Source organism: Aquarana catesbeiana, linkage group LG04 (assembly GCF_042186555.1).
Source record: "Aquarana catesbeiana isolate 2022-GZ linkage group LG04, ASM4218655v1, whole genome shotgun sequence".
Lineage (NCBI taxonomy): Eukaryota > Metazoa > Chordata > Amphibia > Anura > Ranidae > Aquarana > Aquarana catesbeiana.
Window position 1 is genome coordinate 667421534 of NC_133327.1, and position 23543 is coordinate 667445076.

At 41.6% G+C, this 23543-nt stretch overlaps 1 protein-coding gene across 2 annotated transcripts in view; it reads right to left on the reverse strand.

Moving 5' to 3' along the window:
• ASB3 (ankyrin repeat and SOCS box containing 3) overlaps nt 1-23543 on the reverse strand; it is a 248972-nt gene that overhangs the window by 78549 nt on the left and 146880 nt on the right. For both annotated transcript variants that reach the window (XM_073628560.1, XM_073628559.1), the window contains exon 8: nt 20056-20301. In XM_073628560.1, coding sequence (XP_073484661.1) covers nt 20056-20301 — 246 coding nt within the window. The remainder of the gene's footprint in view (nt 1-20055; nt 20302-23543) is intronic.

Here is a 23543-nt window from a genome sequence, read left to right on the forward strand (position 1 = left end):
GCGACCTGGAGGAGTCCTCTACACAGAATGTATAGAGAACCCCCCCCCCACCACCACCAAAAACAACATTTCCTGCTTGTGTGATCAGCTCACTGATTTTCCAAGAAGCCCGCACTAAAATACAAGTCAGATTTTGAGCATCCCCTGCAACAAAAATGTCATTTTTGCTGAGATACTCCCAAAGGGAAACCCCATCTAAAAAAGGGATGCAGACCCTGCCACTTTCCTCATTAGAACTCTGAAAGTGCAACAGCTGATCGATAATTATAAAATCACTCCCATTAGATTAACTTTCCACAAAGACACAAACAGCTCTTTCTTCAGAATAACAAGTGGTAGGAATCTGCAACAAAGTTTGTTAAAATCCTTGCAACGTACATAGATCACCCAGAGGGTAATGTGTTTTTTTTCCCTCAACAAAAGTGGAGTTAGTCTTTAATAAATAATTCTAAAATAATTTAGTTTCAATGTTTTTATTGATTTTGGAAGATCAAAAAAATGAGAGCAGGTATCATGCAAGGCACATGGGTATCGTACGCAAATACAAGTAGAAAGGGAGTTTCGCTCTTATTACCACATACAGCTCCAGAGCTTCACTGACAACATATGTATGCACAAATAAAACTAATAAACATCTGTCAAAGAGGAAGCTATCAAGGAAAAAAAAAAAAAAAAAAAAAAAAAACAGGAAAAGAAAATAAGAGAGACAAATATGATGAAAACTTAGCAACGGGTTCAAGGAGGTGAGTTCTATTGGATTCATGGATCCCAGGTGTCTTTAAAATTGGATTGTGAATTATTCAATATACTCGACAACCTATGATTTACCATAATCCAGTTAAGTTTATGTTTTTACCATTCCTAAGAAATCACAGGGTTGTGCCTGCATCTTACTAGTTATTGCAATCCCGGCATCCAGGAATATACATGAGAGGTTTTTGCCAGACCCTTTGGGAACATCCAGAAAGGTGCTATGTAGCAATATTTTAATTTTCTAATTTCCGTTCCTTTATTATTAAATGTATATTTTTTTCCTGAAAATTGGAATTCAATTGTTCATATCTAAATTCTTTTCAGTATAATACAACTAAATCTATAAGACCCCTTTCACATTGGGTTGTTTTGCAGGCACTATTGCGCTAAATATAGCGCCTGCAAACCGACCTGAAACAGCCGCTGCTGTCTCTCCAATGTGAAAGCCTGAGGGCTTTCACACTGGAGCGGTGCGCTAGCAGGACGCTGAAACAAGTAATGCTAGCAGCATCTTTGGAGCGGTGAAGGAGCGGTGTATACATCGCTCCTAAACCGCGTCTGCCTATTGAAGTCAATGGGGCAGCGCGGCTATACCGCCGGCATAGCACCGCTGCAGCGGCGCTTTGCGGGCGGCATTAACCCATTTTCGGCCTCTAGCAGGGGTAAAACTGCCCCGCTAGCGGCCAAATACCGCCGCTAAAAAAAGCAGCGTTTTACCGTTGATGATCCCACCTCCCCAGTGTGAAACTGGCCTAAGCACTTCAGCCCCGGAAGATTTGGCTGCTGAATGACCGGGCCATTTTTTGCAATTCGGCACTGCGTCGCTTTAACCGACAATTGTGCGGTCATGCGATGCTGTACCCAAACAAAATTGACGCCTTTTTTTTCCCACAAATAGAGCTTTCTTTTGGTGGTATTTGATTGCCTCTACGGTTTTTATTTTTTGCGCTATATACAAAAAAAAAGAGCGACATTTTTGAAAAAAACACAATATTTTGTACTTTTTGCTAGAGCTGCACAATTCTGGCCAAAATGAGAATCACAATTTTTTTGCTTACAATAAAAAGATCACGATTCTCTCACGATTCTTGCGACGTAAAATCTTTCACATTATAAATAAAAAAAAAAAAATTGGCTAACTTTACTGGTTATTTTATTTTATTTTTTTAAATTCATTAAAGTTATTTTTTCCAAAAAAATTGCATTTGAAAGACCGCTGTGCAAATACAGTGTGACATAAAATATTGAAACAACCACCATTTTATTCTCTAGGGTGTCTACTACAAAATATATATATAATGTTTGGGGGTTCTAAGTAATTTTCTAGCAAAAAAAAAATGATTTTAACTTGAAACCAACAAATGTCAGAAAAAGTGTTTGTGGTTAAACTTTTTCCACTTACACACAAGTCTATTCCATTGACAAATTGTTACAACGTTTATACTTAAGTTCAACTGATAAAGAATGTTGTGATTCTTGGCAGAATGCCCAGTTTTTTCTTTCCTTTCTTTTGACAGCTGTGGCTTCAGTAGAGCAGAGAGAATTCTTTGCATAGAAAGAATTGTGAAACGCTTTAGTCAAGATCGCGATAACGATTCTTGACGATTAATTGTGCAGCTTTACTTTTGCTATAATAAATATCCCCATTTTTTTTTTTTAAAAAAGCAAATTTTTTCTCAGTTTTGGCTGATATGTATTCTTCAACATATTTTTGGTAAAAAAAAAAAAAAAAAAAAAAATCGCAATAAGCCTATATTGATTGGTTTGCGCAAAAGTTATAGCATCTACAAAATAGGGGATAGATTTATGGCATTTTATTATTATTTTTTTTTACTAGTAATGGCGGTGATCTGCGATTTTTATTATGACTGCAACATTATGGCGGACACATCGGACAATTTTGACACATTTTTGGGACCATTGGCATTTATACAGCGATCAGTGCTATAAAAATACACTGATTACTGTAAAAATGTCACTGGCAGTGAAGGGGTTAACACTAGGGGGCGATCAAAGGGTTAACTGTGTTCCCTGGAAGGTGATTCTAACTGAAGGGGGAGGGGACTGACTAGAGGAAGTGACGGATTGTGGTTGCTAGCCAAAAGGAACACACAATCTGTCACTCCTCTCAGAACAGAACAGGGAAGTGTGTGACACCTGTTCTGTGTCTCCTGCTCACGATCGCTCGTGGCCGGTGGTCATCGCGACCGTCGGCCACGAGCATCGGCACCACCGCTGTGCAGTGGGCATGCGTGTGCCTGCTATCCCGATCCTGCGAGCCCATGTATAGCTACAACGGTTCGCGGGATCGTGCCGACCTGCCGCCGTAAACTGACGGCGGCTGGTCAGCAAGTGGTTAAGAAGCAAGTCTCATTTTTTGTCCATGGACAAGATCCATGAAGACTGTGAAATTATTCGATTGTACGCATCTCTGTGCCTCCAAACTGACACACTATAAGGCGGGCCACACATGGAGCAAATTTCTTTCCTTAAATTCGCTTGATTCCCCCATCAACACAGGAAATGTTGATGCAGAAAGCCCTCCTGCTGGGCCATTGTCTTCTCCTAGTGGGGGGGGGTCGTCAGGGGAAGCCGTCCTCGGCAGGAGAAGACAGTGAATATTGCTAGCGGCTATAGAAGCCACTATCGATAATCGCAGGAAAAACCCGGCATGGTGGTTGTACCCAAGTTAATCAACTTGGTAAATTCAGCCTGTCCATACATGGTTCAAATTTCGGCCGGTTTCTGCTGAACTGGCCAAAATTCGAACCACGTATGGCCTGCTTAAAGTGCTAAAGTCTAAATTTTTATTTGTTTGTCATTTTTTAAACATGTTATACTTACTTGTACTGTGCAGTGGGTTTGGACAGAACAGCCCAGATCCTCCTCTTCTCAAGTCCCTCTTTGGAGCTCCTGGTCGCTCCCTCCTGCCCCCACAGCAAGCAGCTTACTATGGGGCACCCAAGCCGAGCCGAGCCGCTGCTGTGTGTATCAATTCAGACTCGGCCCCACCCCCTCTTTCTCCTCATTGGCTCACTCACTTTCATTAACAACACCCACTGCTGTCTCAGCCAATAAAGGAGAGTCCCCAGACAGCTGAGGCACTTGTGCAACATCGCTGGATCACGATGGAGCCCAGGTAAGTTTGGGGGGGAGGGGCTGCTGCACACAGAAGGTTTTTCATCTTAATGCATAGCATGCATCAAGAAAAAAAAACCTTCTGACTTTAGAATTACTTTAAGGAAAGCTTGCCATATACTAAAAGATAGACAATAATTCGCTAATCCATTCAGCCAATCCCCAGAAGACGTCCGTTTGTGACGAAACGCATAGGGTGGAGCCTCGGACAGTAACGTCATCTCGCCAGCCTTCCACGACGGTGGTGAGAAAAACGCTTTGGGAATAGGGAGAAGCGAATAGAGACACCGCACCTTTACATGACACAACCGCTTTGATGACACATTGTTTTTGTAAGTGCAAAACAAACAAACAAGATTGAATTGATATACTGCACTATGGAAGTTTCTATTTTCTATTTCTGAGCAATAATAGACAGAACGGCTGATCTGGAGGATTATAAGTTCTGGGGAGACTTCCAAATTCCCTGTGCTGGGAGAGACTGCTAGCAGCAGTCATGGCTTTTTGGTAAGCAAGCTACCTCACCTAGCTTTTGTTTCCTGCAATTCACTTTTTCTCTTGTGGAGGCATATTACCTATAGATTTTCTCAGTGATCACTATGGGACATTGCTTTAGTTTTCTTTTTTCCTTTTTTTTGTAATTTTTTCTTTTTTATGTAATTATTGTTATTTTCTAATTTCACTTATTATTGCAAGCATTTTTGTTTGAGTATTTCATAATTTTATTTATCTTAATTGATATCTTATTTCACATTTTTTAGCGCTGCACGTACTGTGTTGTTTATTCTATTGGAAGTTTATGGTATTGAACTTTTGGTGCTGGCTGCTTTACACTTTTAATATTTGCTAATTATTGAGCGCAGCGTTGACCTTAGGGTCTCTATTCTTCTATACTAAAAGATAGGGCTGCACCAATACCAGTTTTTAAAGTACGAGTACTGACGAGTACTGATATTTTTTTTCCAAGTGCTCGCCGATACCAATCACCAGGGCTGCCATCAGGGGGGTACAGCCGTTACAACTGTAAAGGGCCCCGGGGCCTGAGGGGCCCACCCGGGCCAGAAGAAGGCAGGACGGGTGAAGGGGATCCCTGCTGTGCAGTATAGAAAGGATCTCACAGTTTCTGCTGTTCTCATGTCATTGACTCAGACAATTGACAGACATAGAATGCATTGAGATGAAAAACCTTGAGGGTCTACAACCCCTTTAGGCCCCTTTCACACTGGGGCGGTTTGCAGGCGTTATTGCGCTAAAAATAGCGCCTGCAAACCGCCCCAAAACAGCCTCCGCTGTTTGTTCAGTGTGAAAGCCCGAGGGCTTTCACACTGAAGTGGTGCGCTGGCAGGAGAACAAAAAATCTCCTGCAAGCCGCATCTTTGGAGCGGTGAAGGAGCGGTGTATTCACCGCTCCTTCACCGCTCCTGCCCATTGAAATCAATGGGACAGCGCGGCTATACCGCGGCAATACCGCGCCTATAACCGCGCTATACGAGGGGTTTTAACCCTTTTTCGGCCGCCAGCGGTGGGTTAAAACCGCACCGCTAGCGGCCGAATACCGCGATAAAACAGCGCTTAAAATAGCGCTGTTTTACCGCCAACGCCCCCTACCGCCCCAGTGTGAAAGCAGCCTTAAGGTTTTAAGGCTGACGTTTGGTAACTGAAACCTTCAGCATGATTTCTACGAGATTAAGGTGGACAGGTAGCGAATATTAATTTGCTAATTAAGGAAAACTTTAGTGAATATTAATTTGCTAATGACACACAAGTAGGTGGGCCCACCAAAAATCCTGGAAGCTGAGCTGCACCAGATTGTGGACTTTCCACTTTTAGTAAATCCATCCCAGTGTGTCTAATATCATTAGCTCTAATGATCATCAGTTCCATCTATTGTAAACAATGTTATATTTTCCTGATTTTGGCGTTTCAGGAAAATGTTGCATCATGGACACTAGACGATCATTATTCAAGCTGCACATGTGCCGAGGACCGCAAGACCAAAAGGAGCTGAAAAAAGATAATCAAACTAGAGGAGAGGCAGGTAAAACATTTCTGCCTCCCTGTAATTTAGGGCTTTACACAACCAGCAAAGTATTCGAATACGAACTCTTAGCAATTTTTTTAAGACAGTTTAGAAGGTAGTGTATAATTTGTGAGCTTATCAGGATTTTGCACATACTGTAGACCTTGTTGTAAGCTGATGTGTTCCTCAATTACGCCTTCAGGAAAGCTGTTCTAAAATACAAGATATTTAACTTTCATATAAATCACGAAAGACAGCTCTAAAAGGCAATATTGCAGAAAAGCCACATGACAGCTACACAACAAGTTTAATTAGTAAACATTTCATATTCCATTTGAAACACTTTTTTAATTTGTTAGGGGATTTTTATTTATTTTTTTCTCATCCACTTTGGCTGACTTGCAAGTATTTTATATATAACGCCTGTCTTAGGCCTTTTCAGGATATCCAATTTGTAGATGGTATTGTGACAGGCAATTATTTCACTGAGTAAATCTTTCTAACTTCAAACTCTAATTTTTGTGTGGCTATATTTTGTCACGCTTGGAAATAATGAGAACAATCAGAAGTAAATGCCATGTCTACTGCTAGTTGATTAGGTGCTTTCGAGAATGCTGAGCTACATTTATAAAAACACAGCGCTTTAAATATTACAGCTGTAAAGTGTTTATTAGTATTTGCTTTTGGTACATGTACAGTAAAAGGTTTAAAAACTTGTTATGAACATTTAACCTTTTGTATAAGGACATTGAGTTTTGTGCTGAAAATATGGTGATAAATAGGGAGAGAGGTGATTAAAGTGGCTGTAAATCTCTGAAATGAAAAATGAACAAAGCATATCCTTCTACAGTACTTGCCTCAATCCAAAGCACCATTTTTGAGTGCTCTGTCATTCCTCTGCTATTTGAATGAGTTGCAAACTAAAAATGAGGAGCCCTTTAGGTGCAAACCCCTGGTAGTGCTAACCATAAAATCAAGTGAAAAATTGTATTTAGATTGCCCCTGTAAGGAAGCGGAAGGCAAGCAAAAGGGGAGGGGGAAAAACCATTTGAACTATGCTCAAGCGGTTCCAGGAGCATCTGTATGAATTTGAGACCTACCATTTGAAGGCCCCGATTGCTAGACATGTTGCCTACAACATGACAGACATCCTCGATGCCTTAAATGTTGGGTCCTCGAAGCTGTCCCTCAGGATACTAGAGGGGGCAACTTCGATCAATTGGTTTTTCAACATAAAACCCGATGGACCCGGGAACTGGAGGCCACAAAGGCCCCATGCCTGAATGACAGCATCAGCTTTGTACCATTTTTTAAACGTTGAACTGAGTGGTGGGTATATATATCTATCTATATATATATCTATATATATATAGATAGATATATATAGATATATCTATCTATATATATATAGATATATATATTGTGGAGAGTCAGCCTGGGGCAGGGTTAAGAAGGGGTTAATTGAAGAGGGCAGGTACTTCCCCCTTCAGACCTGCTTATTGCCAGCTCAGTTGAAAATGTCAGAGAGGAGAAATGTGTTTGGAGAGAGGTGGCTGTTAAGCTATCAAATCTGAGAGGAGCTTGAAGATGGAAGGACCCATGTTACCTATGACTTGATCCTGCTGGGTGAGCTTGCCTGAACTGGGACTTTGTCATGTTATACGGTATGCTGTGGCTGGGATGCTGATGCTTTTTGCTGAATAAAGCCTTTTAAGTTGACGGAACTGTCTGAGCCCACTTGTCACCCCCGATTCCTTACAAATTATATATATTTTTCACCATGAAAATCGGGTGCAAATAGCGTGTGCGTGTTATACGCCAATACTTCAATTTTAGCTGCCTCAGAGGGGACAGGGAGGGGGGCGGGACAGGCGCCGTCAGATTACATACAGTGAGACTCTCCTGTTTTCTTGGCGGCCTCTGTAATAGGAAGTCCTGTCTCCTGGGCTGCCATTGGACCACTGTTCTGTCTATCATAGGAGATTCTCACTGTATGTAATCTGTTGGCACTCGTCCCCCCCCCCCCCCCCCCCACCCCCTGTCCCCTCTAGGCTGCTGATGGGCATTGATCAGGCTGCACTGATGGCAATGGGGAGGCTGCTGCACTGATGGCAATGGTGAGGCTGCTGCACTGATGGCAATGGTGAGGCTGCTGCACTGATGGCAATGGTGAGGCTGCTGCATTGATGGCAATGGCGAGGCTGCTGCATTGATGGCAATGGCGAGGCGGCTGCATTGATGGCAATGGCGAGGTTGCTGAATTGATGGCAATGGTGAGGCTGCATTGATGTGGACTGATGAGGCTGCATTGATGGCACTTGTGAGGCTGCAGATGGGCATTGATCAGGCTGCATTGATGGCAATGGTGAGGCTGCAGATGGGCACTGACCCTTATTTTGCTTCAAAGTTCCTTATTTAAAATTTAATTTTTTTTCCCTGAAACTTCCTTTTTAAAATGAATGTACATGTTATACGCCGATAAATACGGTATTTATATATATTAATATAATATAATTCTAGAATGTGGATTTCATTTTTTACATTTTTTTTTCTCTCTTTTTTTTTTTTTCTTCACGCCCCACTGTGCTGTGTTTGATTATATCATTGTAAACAATGAGTAGATTTTGGTATGTTAACCATTTGCTCCTGTCTCTGACACCTATCTACCTTAGCCGATAATGTGTGTGGATACTCCAGTAATTTATCAGAAGTACTCCCTCTTGTGGAGAATGAAAACACCTACAATGTGTGTGTCTGGACTATCTACCATCTCTGTGTCCATTTCCCGGTGTGCAGTGTGAGCAGCCCCGTGAGTCATATGCACACTTCTGTGTCTCACATACGCAGCGCCCCGGAAGTTGTGACGTGTTTTTACGTCGCCGCAGCACACCGGTGGACATGCGAGGACCACTATTTATAGGCTTAGTGAGCTCCTTAGCAGAGGTAGGACCACACGCCTCTGACACAGCCGACTTTGACTGGCGAAACCGTTTAGGCTACAACTCCTTGTCCACCATGCCCCTGTGACCAGAAGATCTCAATATTCATCTACACATGGCAGGCCTTACTGGGAATTGGCACCACTACTGGCACTAAGGATGTTTCCTTTCTTCATCATCACATGATAAGTATCAAATTTACTTTATCTCAGTTTGGGACTTTCGGCTTTGGTTCATGCAGGTCTTTTAGGGATCAGGACTGTCAGCTTGTATACACAATTTGCTAATAATCTAAGGTTTGCGACAGTGAGAGGGAGGCTTCAGGAAATCACTCTGAGTTCAATCCTTCAATTTATTGGCGCCACATACACAGTGAGTTTGCATTCTCCAATGTCGCATGCCTCCTCTAGATCACTGTTGACCTATGGTACTACTTTGATACCTCAGCATTTCCTTTCTGGACACAGTAAGTAACCAACACTCATCACAATTTGCCAGTGTACATTCTTTGCAACATCCAGACCTGACCCTCCCATGGACCAATCCCAGGTTGGGAGCCGACCCAGCACAACATCCAGTCCATATACATACAACCTTCACTTCTCAATTCACTATCGCTGCTTAGGATTGAGTTCATTGTGCTATCATATCCTTTTGTTATATACATTGTCACTGGAAAAGGGCATCAATGGTGGACATTGAGTTTTTAATTCAGTATGATTGATTTGCATCATATGATTCAGTTTTTATCATTGGTTATTCTATTTATGTCTTTTGATACAATAAAAATGTTGATTCTTCAATTGCACAGTGGGTGTGTTTCCTCATTCCTTTTCATTGGAGTTGGTTGAACCTATACAGGGTTTTTAATACAATTTTTTGTTTATCTGAATGAGTTACTTCTGACAGTCTATGCCAACACCAAGCAATACCAGGAGACGGCGCCAACCCTCTCCAGCACACAGCAGGTGATTGACAGTAACGCTGTGCATGTTTTCCTATGAGACTAAAGGGGTGTGTACTTTCCTTCCACTCAGGTCTCACATTAAACTCAGCTCCCTGATTTATGCTGTGCAGTGTTTTGACACAACACCCCTCCCCTTCCAAAGCTCCCAGGTTGGACATCCCTGGCAATCACCATTTGGAAATATTGCCACATCTTTGCTCATTTGTAAGTACTGGGTCACTTAATTGGTCCTTGGGGATGGAACAACTCCATTCATTATGTGGTACTATCAAGCGTGCTATATACTTGATGTCTTACTTTACAGATATTTATGTGTACATCTACCTCCCAAGGAAGGGAACAGAGGAGGAACTGAGGAAGGGAACAGATTCACGAAACGTGTTGAGTGTCCATGCTGCATTCCATAATCTAACCATGTATCGATACCTGGAAGGTCTATGGCCAGTAATATTTTGACTGTGTGTGTCCTTCCCCAAGTAGTCATCTTCCTGGTTTGTATTTTCCCCTGTGGCTTGCTGATATCCCCCCTTGGAATATCATCTGTTGACTTGTCTCCTGTGCTCTCATCAAAAACCTGAGGTCTGTACCCAGATAGGAGAGCCCCCCTGAGATGAGCTAACAATGTAAGCACCACTCAATATAATAATTTATTGTATTGTCAATTTTTGAATGATCTGCATAATGTATGATCTGTTTTTTGTTTTGTTTTTTTGGATTGATTGATATATTTTTTAATTTATAATGTTTACATAAGCAGTATCCATAATTATCTCCTGAAGCAGCCATATCACAGCGAAACATGTCGAATGAGCTGGAATGACTCCATGTCATCTGTAAAAGATGTTCCTTATTTAAATTATTGAATTTTAATACGTTTATAATAAACTTGAATAATTTTTATATTCATTTGTGTGTGTGGCACCTTTAAAACCCCATTCCCTTCCTGGTATTTGTATATTCTTGAGTTTAGGAGCTTTTGGCATTTTTTTTTTGCCAAAAAGCTCCTGAACTCAACTCCATAAAAGCCTATATGTCCATGTACGCATCGGCTTTTAGGATCATTTAGAAGCTGCTGCGGTTAGGGGAGGGTCAACCTCCCTCTCCTGAACGCAGAAGAATCGTGTTCAGAATAGAAATGGTTTGACCGCCGTCAAAGTAGGAGGTCATGTGTACATGATGCCTAAGTGTTTCAAAAGAAAAAAAACGATATGGTGTTCAGGCTTCTCTATACCTTGTTTCATGTGTCCATTCGCAAAGTTGCTAAAGTGGCATTGTTACATTGCCCGATCCAGGGTCTGTTTTCTTACCAACAAAAGCTGGAGACCTACTTGTTTATTGTTGCTGAATGTGCAATCACCAGAGCCTGGAAGAAACCCTCTGTATTATTTGCCGTGGTGAAGAGCATCTTGAACGACCTTATGTTCAACGAAAAAATGTCTACTATTGTACATGACTCCCATACCAAATTTCATAAAGTATGGTCACCCTGGTGGTCTTATACTCTTCCCACACTGCATCCAACCAGCCTGGGCCTACCTTAATTAATTTTACATTAACCCAAGCCTGTGGGACTCCCCTTCTCCCTCCCCCCCTACATTTTTCCCCATAACCCCGTTTTTTCTCTCTTTTTGTTCTTTTTCTCCTTCCTACTCTTTCTTTCCTATCCCTTTACTACAACAGGGCAAACGTCTGCCCTCGTTCTTAACTCCCCATGGTATGCTCCTAAGTCCCTGGACTTAGGTCATCCCTGCAGAAAGCCAGCCTGTGCCGCACAGTCTCAATTTTTGTCACTTTCCCCACAAAGTTGTTACATTACGTGTGTACTTTGTAATGTTTCTAATTTTCACCTTCGCATTATGATCCCCTTGCATTAGTGACCAGTTGATTTGTTTTTGTAAATCCTTTAACAACAAATACTGTACCAGAACAATGGATTATACCTCTAGGCCAGACTTTCTCAATCTTTTTTAACATGGAGGATACCTTGAGATAACCTTTCGGTCTCAGGGAACCCCTGTTAAAAATGGTTATATCTACTCTCATGATACATTGGTGTGATGGTCAGTGGAAGAGTGCTCCTTACATCTGTGGTCTTGGAGAAGAATTTCCCCCTTACAGATAGCTAAAAAGATCATTGGTGTCACTGGGAACTTATCTGAGAGGCAAAAATTGGTCATTGCTCAAGGAACCCCTAGCAACCATTGGGGGAACCCCAGTTGAGAAACCCTGCTCTAGGCCTTAGGAAATGTGAAAAGGCGCAAGTCAGTGTTCTTACTAAAAACACCCTGTATCATTTGTTATACGAAAGCAAAAAAGTACGTAGTTCATAAGGACAGAGCTTGAAAAAGGAGCGCGACTGCCGCTACATCCACAGTGTGCATGCTCAGAAACGCGTCGCGCAGGCCCAGTAACATCATCACGCCTAATGTCCTACACTATGCTCCATGGGCCCCTCAAGCCTCATTCCGGGATCCCTCCATCTTCACGGCCAACTTCCTGGTTACGAGTGAGAGGAGAGACACAGATGCAGCCGGCGTACACTGAGGATTGTCATTGCTGGCGGCTTAAGTGGGATTTGCATAACCTTGATGTGTCCATTTTATACCGACTCCGCGTGAGTTCCCACTTGTCATGTTTTGTAATAGAAAGTTTTAACTCCTACACTTAGAGCCGCCCTACTCCCTTTCTGTCCTCTAGGCCTTCGGGCCTGGGCAACCTACGTGGCCCTATGGCTCGTACTGTAAGGTCATAAAGGTTGAAATTTTGTATCACTAAAATGTTTAGTTGCATAAAACATCACTCATGTCTTTATGCCATGTTCTTTGTTGTGTACACCCCTGTGTGGGTACTTAGTCGTCATGTCGTTTTTGCTTATTACAATAAAAATTATTGTACCAGAAAGAAAAAAAATGATAATATCCCTTACAGGGTGAAAATGTATAATGCAAAATGTCCAGTGTGGAAACTCCTGTACCAAAAATAAACATGCCAATATGGAAAAGCTGAAAAAGTAATGTGCCAGATGGAAAAGAAAGAGTGTGTGTTTTAAACGATAGAACTGAATTACATTTTTTCATTATGCTAAACTACAAGATCACTAAGTGAATGCACTGGGGCTGATTAAGAGAAAAGCTGGAAAAAAGAAATCTATGGGAAAAACTGCCACAGATACCCAATGGAACCAATTAGATAGCACGCTTTTATTGACAGATGTAACCCGATTGGGCAGCTGCTCCACTTTGAGCCATTATTAATTCTGCCCCAAGTAATAATCATGTCATTTTTGTTCTGCATTTACCATATTTTGGAGGTTGGAAAAGGATACAAAAAAATGTTTTTTTTTTTCCATATTGCAAAACGTAAAGAAATTTTAGAAGATTAGTGTTTGCTTCGAAATTTGTGGTCCCTCTAGTGATGGGAAAGCGTTAAAAAAAAAAAAAAAAAAAGCAACTGCAACATCTCTTGTTGCAGCTTAACACTCATAACACACACAGTCATAACCAAACAATCCATTGCCCAAGCATGGAAATCCCCATCCCTTAACTTCACAAATGTTAAGTCCTGTGTACAGGATACCTGTATTAGACCCCTTTCACACTGAAGCAGTTTTGAGGTGTTTTAGCGCTAGAATTAGCGCCTCTAAAGCGCCAGAAAACTGCCTCCCATTTATTGCAATGGGTGCCTTCACACCCGGGGGCTGCTCTTGTGGGATGTTAGAGAAAGTCCTGCAAGCAGCATCTTTGGGGCAGTTTGGGAGTGCTGTATACAGCGCTCCCAAAATGCCCCTGCCCATTGCAATGAATGGGCAGCGCTTTGGAAGCAGTGCAACACGACAGATTGATGGCTCAATCTCCTTTCTCTGTCTTAAAGGTGGAACATCAGAGGTCTGTTTAGACCCCTGATATCTAACCAAAGCCCCCTAAACGGGGCTTCTAAAAAATTATCAAAAATTATTGTAAAAAAAAAAAAAAAAACTACTGACACAAGTGGTTAGAACTACCAGGGTCACAAAGGTCGCACTTGCAACCTGGCCCCGGCATTTCACCACCAGGCTCAGAGGGAAGGGCCCTGGTTGAAGGTCAGGGGGGCCCTTCATGGTTTCTTGCACCGGGGCCCTGAAGGTTCTAATTGCGCCATGGATTGCATTGCTGTAGTGTATGACCTATTTCTCTGTTAGAGAAGTGGTGAACCACAGAGAGAAATATTATATTCTTGAATAGAGTGTTGCCAACATCCCTTTAATATTTATTGTATATTTCTCTGTTAGGGCCCTTTCACACAGGCATTGTCCGTTCCAATCAGCATGGGATCCTTGAACACATCCGCCAGTTGAATCAGAGCAGAACGAAATAACTTTCCCTTTGTGACGTTCATGTCTGTTGCAGCTCAACTTGGTCACTTCTTCACCCGCGAGGATGTTTAGTAGCTGTAGAGCTCTGACTGGCTCAGAGTCTTGGAGTACAGGGTATAACAAGAAGCTAAAATGCACACTAATTCTGGGTATTTATACTAAAAGCAATGCAAAATTAAAGAGAGAGTCCACCTAAAAAAAAAAAAAATGATTAAAAGTCAGCAGCTACAAATACTGCAGCTGCTGACTTTTAATAAATTGACACTTACCCGTCCTGGAGTCCAGCGATGTCGGCAGCTGCCGCCATTCTCTGTGAGGTAATCAGGAAGTGAAGCGTTGCGGGGGGGTGGGGTGCGGGAAGGGGAGTGACTCCCACGGGAGTCTATTCCAGGAAGTGGTTGCAAATACCTGTAGTAGACAGGTATCTGCACCCCCCTCCCCCCTGAAAGGTGCCAATTGAGGCACCGGAGGGGGGGGGGGATCAGATAAGCGGAAGTTCCACTTTTGGGTGGAACGCCGCTTTAAATAATTTTTAATGAATATATCACTGGACTAAATGGTCTTTAATATATCTGCTTGGAGTGCAGCTCTAAATGAAAATGAATACAAAACTTTTGGTGGAAAAAAAAAAAAAATACAAAAAAATTTTTCCCAACTAGCTTTTGTTTTTGAATGCAACTGAAAATATATAAAACAGGACCAGCACTTTTCCTAAAGATTCCAATGTCCATAAAGACATTTTATGCTCTCACCAGAGAAACAGACCCTTAATATTACATATGGGTCAAATAAAGTGTGTTATAAACCAAATCCTCTTTCAGGTATTACTCCTACTTTGGCCTCTCCACAATGGTATGGTACCAAAAAGGAAAATATATACAGTATCTCACAAAAGTGAGTACACCCCTCACATTTTTGTAAATATTTTATTATATCTTTTCATGTGACAACACTGAAGAAATGACACTTTGCTATGTAAAGTAGTGAGTGATTTAACAGGAACCTGTCCTGTTAAACTGCTGTATGGTCTTGGCCACCATGCTGCAGCTCAGTTTAAGGGTCTTGGCAATCTTCTTATATCCTAGACCAACTTTATGTAAAGCAACAATTGTTTTTTTTAGATCCTCAGAGAGTTTTTTGCCATGAGGTGACATGGTAAACTTCCAGTGACCAGTATTAGAGAGTGAGAGCGATAACACCAAATTTAACACACCTGCTCCCCATTCACACCTGAGACCTTGTAACACTAACGAGTCACATGACACTGGGAGGAAAATGGCTAATTGGACCCAATTTGGACATTTTCACTTAGGGGGGAACTCACTTTTGTTGCCAGCGGTTTAGACATTAATGGCTGTGTGTTGAGTTATTTTGAGGGAACAGCAAATTTACACTGTTATACAAGCTGTACACTCACTACTTTACATTGTAGCAAAGTGTCATTTCTTCAGTGTTGTCACATGAAAAGATATAATAAAATATTTACAAAAATGTGAGGGGTGTACTCACTTTTGTGAGATACTGTAACAATTGTTTCATACCATTCTCTAACTGGTTCACATCAATAAAAACAAAAAACAAAATCACGTACCCTGTGAAAACATGCATCTGCTCCCCAAAGCACAATATACCTTACCAGACCCCTCAGCCCACTGGATGAGGGGCTGTATCAACGCTCATAAAATCCAATGCAATCCTCCGTTTCCACTCCACCAAAGTTCCCAAATATGACACGGCAGCATGTACGAGGATTCAAGTATGCCCATAGTGCAGTATTTTCATAAAATCACATTTATAAATTTGTAAAAATGTCACATCCTTTGAAGAAGTCCTATTGGACGAAATGCGTCAAGGAGTGACGTCAGACCGTAACTACCTTGTCGGCCATTTCGGGCTTCTATATGCTGGTTGCCTCATTATTGAATGTAAGCCTTTTATGGTTGGTTGCCACCTTTTTGAACACTTTATGGTACATTTTTGGTACCCCACCATTGTGGAGAGGGAATCGTCTGGATGTTGGAAAAGAGGGAAGTTTTTCTGAGAGTTGTGATATATGCCTAATAGTAATACCTGAAAGTAGATTCGGAGGAAAAAAAAAACACACAGCATTTGAATGATGGTTCATAACACACATCATTTGACCCATATGTAATATTAAAGTGATTGTAAGGGTTCGTTTTTTTTTTTAAATAACAAACATATCACACTTACCTCCACTGTGCAGCTTGTTTTGCACAGAGTGGCCCGATCCTCGACTTCTGGGGTCTCTCGGTGGCTCCTCCCCGCATCAGATAACCCCCTAGGAGAAGCACTCTCCCGAGGGGGTTATCTTGCGGGTGCGCTCCCGAGTCCAGCATTTGTGTCCATAGACACGAATGATGGACTCAGCCCCACCCCCAGGCGCCCACGTCATTGGATTTGATTGACAGCAGCGGGAGCCAATGGCTGTGCTGCTATTAATCTATCCAATCAAGAGCCGAGAACCCTGGGCAGAGAGACAGCGCGTCCCCGCTGGTCAAGTTCCAGGGCTCAGGTAGGTACAATGGGAGAGGGGCTGGGGGGCCAGTCACTGCCAGGTTTTTTTTCACCTTAAAGCATAGGATGCATTAAGGTGAAAAAACATGAAGGTTTACAACCCCTTTAAGGGTCTGTTTTTCTGGTGAGAGCATAAAATATCTTTATGGACTGCACTGGACACTTGTACCTGGCCTATTGTACATTGATGGCCGAACAGCAGCACTGTTGTTCAGGGAGAACATCATATAACATTCTCCTAGGATTGCGCCCCACGGGCTGCGCTCCGGCGCGATCTGTCGCCCGCAGTGTTCACCGGACACAGATGATGACAGACCACTGTACCGACCCACTGTCAGTACCATGTGACTGCTGTTGACGATCACAGCAGGTGTCATGACAGTTGGACACAATGAAAGGCTTTGTTACATGCCTTTCATTGTGTACTATTGTGATGATCTCTGTGATTGGTCACAGCCATCACATGGTACAGAATGGGACAATCACAGCCCTTCTGTACCGTGTGATTAACTGTGGCAATCACAGCTAATCACAATTATAAACACTGAATGAGTAGTTTTTATTTAGGAAAAAATGGTTGCTTATAACTGGAAAATTCACAGTTATAAGCAACCATAGTGTGTAAAAAAAAAAAAAAAATCCTGATCACCTTCCAAGAGTAGTACAGTGTTACTACGATAACACTGTATTGCTCTGGCCATGGTATACAAAAGAAAAAAATGTAATAAAAAATATAAATATATACTGTCACCAATCAGTGTCCCTGATCACCGCTTATATGATGACGCTGTACTGCACTGGTGACGGAATGTAAAAAAAATTCTACAAAATAATTATTTTTTACATTTTATAATTTTCCAAAAAATTGTGACTAAAGAAATTAGACAGGCCGTCAGTACATCAGAACTGATCAATTTCAAGATATATAAACCATAGTATATAGACTCTATAACTTTCCTACAGACTAAATAATATACACTGATTTGGGTTATTTTCACCAAAGAAATGTAGCAGAATTTTGGCCTAAATGTATGAAGAAAGATTATTTATTTACAAAATTCTTTAACAAACGATAAAAAAATGTGTTTTTTTTCAAAATGTTTGACCTTTTATTTACAAAAAAAAACAAAAAAAAAAAAAACCCCAGTGGTGATTACATACTACCAAAAGGAAAGCTTTATTTGTGTGAATAAAATGATAAAATGTCATTTGGGTACAGTGTTGCATGACCGCGCAATTATCATTCAAAGTGTGACAGCGCTGAAAGCGGAAAACTGGCCTGGGCAGGAAGGGGGTAAAAGTGCCCTGTATTGAAATGGTTAATAAAAGTGCAGGTCCTGTTTTATATACAGTATTACTAAATAAGTCCAGTTGAATTTATCACCTGAATACTACCCTGAATAAGGATGGGTTTTTATATCAGCTTGAATCAAACTCATATGTGCAAAATATAACGGTGATCATCTGCATCCAACAGATGTGCAGTATTGAGCCTAGCAAGTAAGAACTATGGCAGACCTTTATTCTACACTACTATAGGGGATACTAAATACAGTATTTCTAAATAACTATTCAAAACGTATTTAACCCCTTTATACGCAAATATGCAGCCCCGCTGGGCTGGGCTTTTTTCAGCGGGGCTGCATATTTGTGTATCTCCCTATGTACTGGGAGTGCGCCGCACAGTGCGCTCCCAGCACAGAGACAGGGGGTCTCACCGAGAGCTCCAGGCTCCGTTCTAACGACCGGGACCCAGAACGTTGGATTCCAAGTAACCTGATCGCTGTGAAAGCCTCTGATTGGCTATCACTGTAAAACCCGCCCCTGTGTTTTCTGTCTCTGTGAATGGACAAGACAGACAGATTGGGGGTCATTTAGGAAAGGCAAATAAACTTTGCACTGCAAGTGCACTTGGAAGTGCAGTCGTTGTAAATCTGAGGGGTAGATCTGAAATGAGGGGAAGCTCTGCTGATTTTATCATCCAATCATGTGCAAGCTAAAATGCTGTTTTTTATTTTCCTTGCATATCCCCCTCGGATTTACAGTGACTGCACCTCCAAGTGCACTTGTAGTGCAAAGTGGATTTTCCTTTCGTAAATAACCCCCATTGTATCACTCTCTGTCCTTGAAGAGATAGAAAAAAAAAGAAATTAAAAAAAAAAAAAAAATACCTAGATCAAGGTTTGATCTAGGTCAGCCCTAGGATCAGTGTTTGGGTCAAGGTCAAAGGTCAGGGTCAGTATTTTTTGGACAGGATTTTTTTTAAGTTAGTATCAGTGTCAGTGTGTTTTAGGCAGGATAAAAAAAAGAAAAAAGAAAAGCAAAATGCTCACTATTGTTTCTGGGCTGTACTACGGGTACAAACAGCTAACATACATATATGTGGTATCGCTGCAATTGTAAGGAGCAGGAGAATTTATTTTGTGTTGTCCTTTGGTGGTAGGTTATGGTAGTAGCAAGAAATATACAGTTACATTTAAAAACAAATGTTTTTTTTTTTTTTTTTTTTTTACTATTTTGGGTCAGTTAACCTCAGATAATAATAAAAAATAAAAATAAATCAGGAGATATCCATTATCATTTTCCACCAAATAAAAGCCCAATTTGTCCTGAAAAAAACACGGTATAATCCACTTGGATGCACAAATTAGTTGTGATGATATGTACAGGTTTACTAACACATGTCAAAGTTGCAAAATTGTGCTTAGGCATTAAAGTGGTTGTAAACCATATAAAAAAAAAAAAAAAAAACCTGCAAGACAAAGGCATAATGAGCTAGTATGCATAGCATACTAGCTCATTATGAATTACTTACCTGAGATCGAAGCCCCCGCAGCGGTCCTCGTTCACCGCTCAAGTGGCCAACATCTCTCCCAGGGGTTACTTCCGGGTATCGCGTCTCCAGCACTGTGATTGACCGGAGCCACGATGACGTCAACTGCGCATGTGCCAATGACATTGGCACATGCAAATACAGGGGATATCTCCTAAACTGTGCAGGTTTAGGAGATATCCAGTGTAGCTACAGGTAAGCCTTATTATAGGCTTGCCTGTAGTATAAAGTGGTTGTAAAGGGATTACAACCACTTTAAGATTTGTTTTACCCGTAGGCACAAAGGGGTTAAATTAGTTACTTATACATTTATTTAAAAAAAAAAAAAATTACTTTTTTTTTTAGTAATTACGTATAATAAGTATATTCCTCATCCCTGAATAAATACATGGCTCTAAGTGACCAAAGTCAAGCAAACAACAAAAGCAAACCTACGTTCAGTTTACACCCAGAGGACAAGAAAGAACTCCACAGTGTTAAAATGAAGCGAGTACAAGTAGAAAATATAACAGTTCTCACCATGTGGCGTCCAAGAAATGTGCGGCATCGAGCCCGGCCAGTAACAAGTACGGCATCCATTCTTTGTGATGGCTTTTAGATGACTGCTGTTTAAATGCATCAAGTTCGTCCCCAGAGGGCAATGGGCAGTGCTGGCTCAGAAAGTATCGGAATAAAGGAAAATTGTTGTATTCTAAACATTTCTGTAAATAAAAGCTTGACAGCTTCAGCCCGTGTTTGAGGAGCAGCGATGCCATACTGGAGTGCCTGAAAAAAATCACAAGAAAAATTCATTTTTTTTTAGAAGTAAAAAACACAAGTGCACAAATGTGAAGCCTATATAATCCTGTAATTAAAAAGATGCATTATTGGATGACTTACTTTTTTACGTTACAAGGTGACAGAAAGCCAAATCTGCCTGTTAGTGAAGTGATTGTCTGTGGTCTGATTCCTACGTTTTTTTTTTTATTTTTATTGTGATCATTCCTGCCTACAGGCTGTATAATATGGAAATATCACTTGTATTATCTCTAACAAGCAACCAACTGGGAATTTTAGAGACTATTTTTCTATTTTATTTCCCATATTTCTTTTCAATTCTTTTTATTGAATTTCGATAAGAGAAGTTACAATAGTAGCATTGCATATTATAATAGACAACATTGATATAACACATTAATAAATAATATACCTGAGTGTCTCTCTATTATTTGGAGGGACAGCGCATCCTACTTCACAATGTGGATGCCACGGACCCCTGGAGAGGTTATGTACAGGTGGGCTATATATTTTATCATATTTCCCATATTTATATAGCATGTGCACATTGTACAGAGCTTTGTAGAATGTTTAAAGCCCAACTCCAGGGAAAGGAAAAATCCTCCCTTGTGGTGGGACTACCTCTACACTACAAAGGCTACATGCTCACCTAGGGCAATGGTCTCCAAACTGCGGCCCTTTACTTGTCTCTATCCGGCCCTTGGGGTACCATTCCTCCCACTAACACCAGCAATGGGGCACCATTCCTCCCACTAACACCAGCAATGGGGCACCATTCCTCCCACTAACACCAGCAATGGGGCACCATTCCTCCCAATGACACCAACAATGGGGTACTATTCCTCCCAATGACACCAACAATGGGGTACTATTCCTCCCAATGACACCAACAATGGGGTACTATTCCTCCCAATGACACCAACGATGGGGCACTATTCCTCCCAAAAAAAAACTAATAATGGGGCACTATTCCCCCAATGACACCAACAATGGAGTACTATTCCTCCCAATGACACCAACAATGGAGTACTATTCCTCCCAATTACACCAATGATGGGGCATTATTCCTTCCAATGACACCAACAATGGGGCATTATTCCTTCCAATGATACCAACAATGGGGTACTATTCCTCCCAATGACACCAACAATGGGGTACTATTCCTCCCAAAAAAAACTAATAATGGGGCACTATTCCCCCCAACGACACCAACAATGGAGTACTATTCCTCCCAATGACACCAACAATGGAGTACTATTCCTCCCAATTACACCAATGATGGGGCATTATTCCTTCCAATGACACCAACAATGGGGCATTATTCCTTCCAATGATACCAACAATAGGGTACTATTCCTCCCAATGACACCAATGATGGGGCACTATTCCTCCCAATAACACCCACAATGGGGCACTATTCCTCTCAATGACATCCACGACGGGGCACTATTCCTTCCAATGACACCAAGGATGGGGCACTATTCCTCCCGGTGATACCAACAATAGAGCACTATTCCTCCCACTAAAACCAGCAATGGGGCACTATTCCTCCCAAAGACTCCAACGATGGGGCACTATTCCTCCCATTAACACAGCAATTGGCTGACTGACTTACCCCCTCTCAAGGGAATGTATACATGTGGGCACGGTCAAATGTGTACATTCGTTGAGAAAACTGCAAATTTCACTGATGCGAATCGGAGTGTGGTCTTTAAAATTAATAAAAAAAACAAAGGGGGGAATTTGGGACTTTGAGTGAGGCACATATGTAGTGTGCCTCCATCCCTGGATCAAAGACTAATGCGGGAATTTTGGGACTTTGAATGAAGCTGTAGACATAGTGGGGGTCACCTGAATGGGCGTATTAATCATAGAAAAATGCATAATACATCTCAAGAACAGAAACCACGTAAAATAAAAAACATTGTAATAAATATAATTTCATATGTATTCATACACATATAAATATGTGCACATGCAATATAGGTATCAAGGGTACAATAGTGTATAACAGCCAGGCACCACATAGTGGTCTAAATTGTTTGAATAATACATTCAATGAGTATATATATATATATATATATATATATATATATATATACACACACACACACACACACACACACACACACACACACATACACATGTATCATCTGAGCAGCATTACGTGGGAAATAAAATGTTATAAAACCAGTAAGACCATGATTAATTGGAAATTGATGTTAAAATTTTGATGAATAAGTGCATATATCTGCCTCCCCTATTGACCGACGCGTTTCGTGTGTGGTGCACTCATCAGGGGCGGATGCTCTAGGATATCTACAGAATATAAGGAGGTATAGTTAATTAATCTGGTTATAATTGAACACTACAGGAATTGGACAATTAAGCCCACCCTGAGTACTTACATGGAATCAATGCGATAAAGTGTGGTGAGTATGAAGCCAAGGCCAGAAAATTAGTCTGTCACAGGAGCTGAGGCAATGCGAAGCTGCATGCTGGTGGAGCGCACATACAGAGCCCCCCCCCAGGGACAAAGGACACAGATTGCTTGTGTTCCTAATGAGACCGTATGATGAACCAATGGTGACTGCCAAAGGGAGTCTAAAAAATACGATATCATTGTGTCATATTATGTGCTCACCCAAAATATTTCATAAGGGAAAGGAACCAGAAATCAAGGTAATGGGGAAAATAACCTTGTGGAAGCATCCTTGGATCCCAAAGAGAAGGAAGGTAAGGTGTTGTAGTGAGGTGTAGCGTCTTCAAATTGTGGCAACAGAACTGTGTCAGGGGAGGCCAGATATAGCCGCTCCGCACACGCTGGCTGCGACCAGCGTCACGCCGGCACGGTATAAGCAGGGAAGGGCTCCGACGCAGACGGCATGCACCGCCCACGGAAGATGCTCAGATTCCCCAGCTACATCAGCTGAGATGGATAGACTCACGCTTCACGTCATGACGCCAAACCATGACGTCACGCGTGAGGCAGGATGCATGGGCCCATGCACTGTGTGTGCCATAACACCCCCCCAACACATCCAAAGGGGCGGAGGGAAGGGCGACGGGGAGGAGGCACGCAGAGCGCATCGCAGCTCCTTGAACGCTGTTATCAGAATCTACTATCTGTGTATGGGACATAATGATTTTTAGTTGAAGACATAATCTAACTCCTTTTTGATTGCTGATCTGGTGTATCTATGGGGCATTTAGTTTGAAAATGGTATATT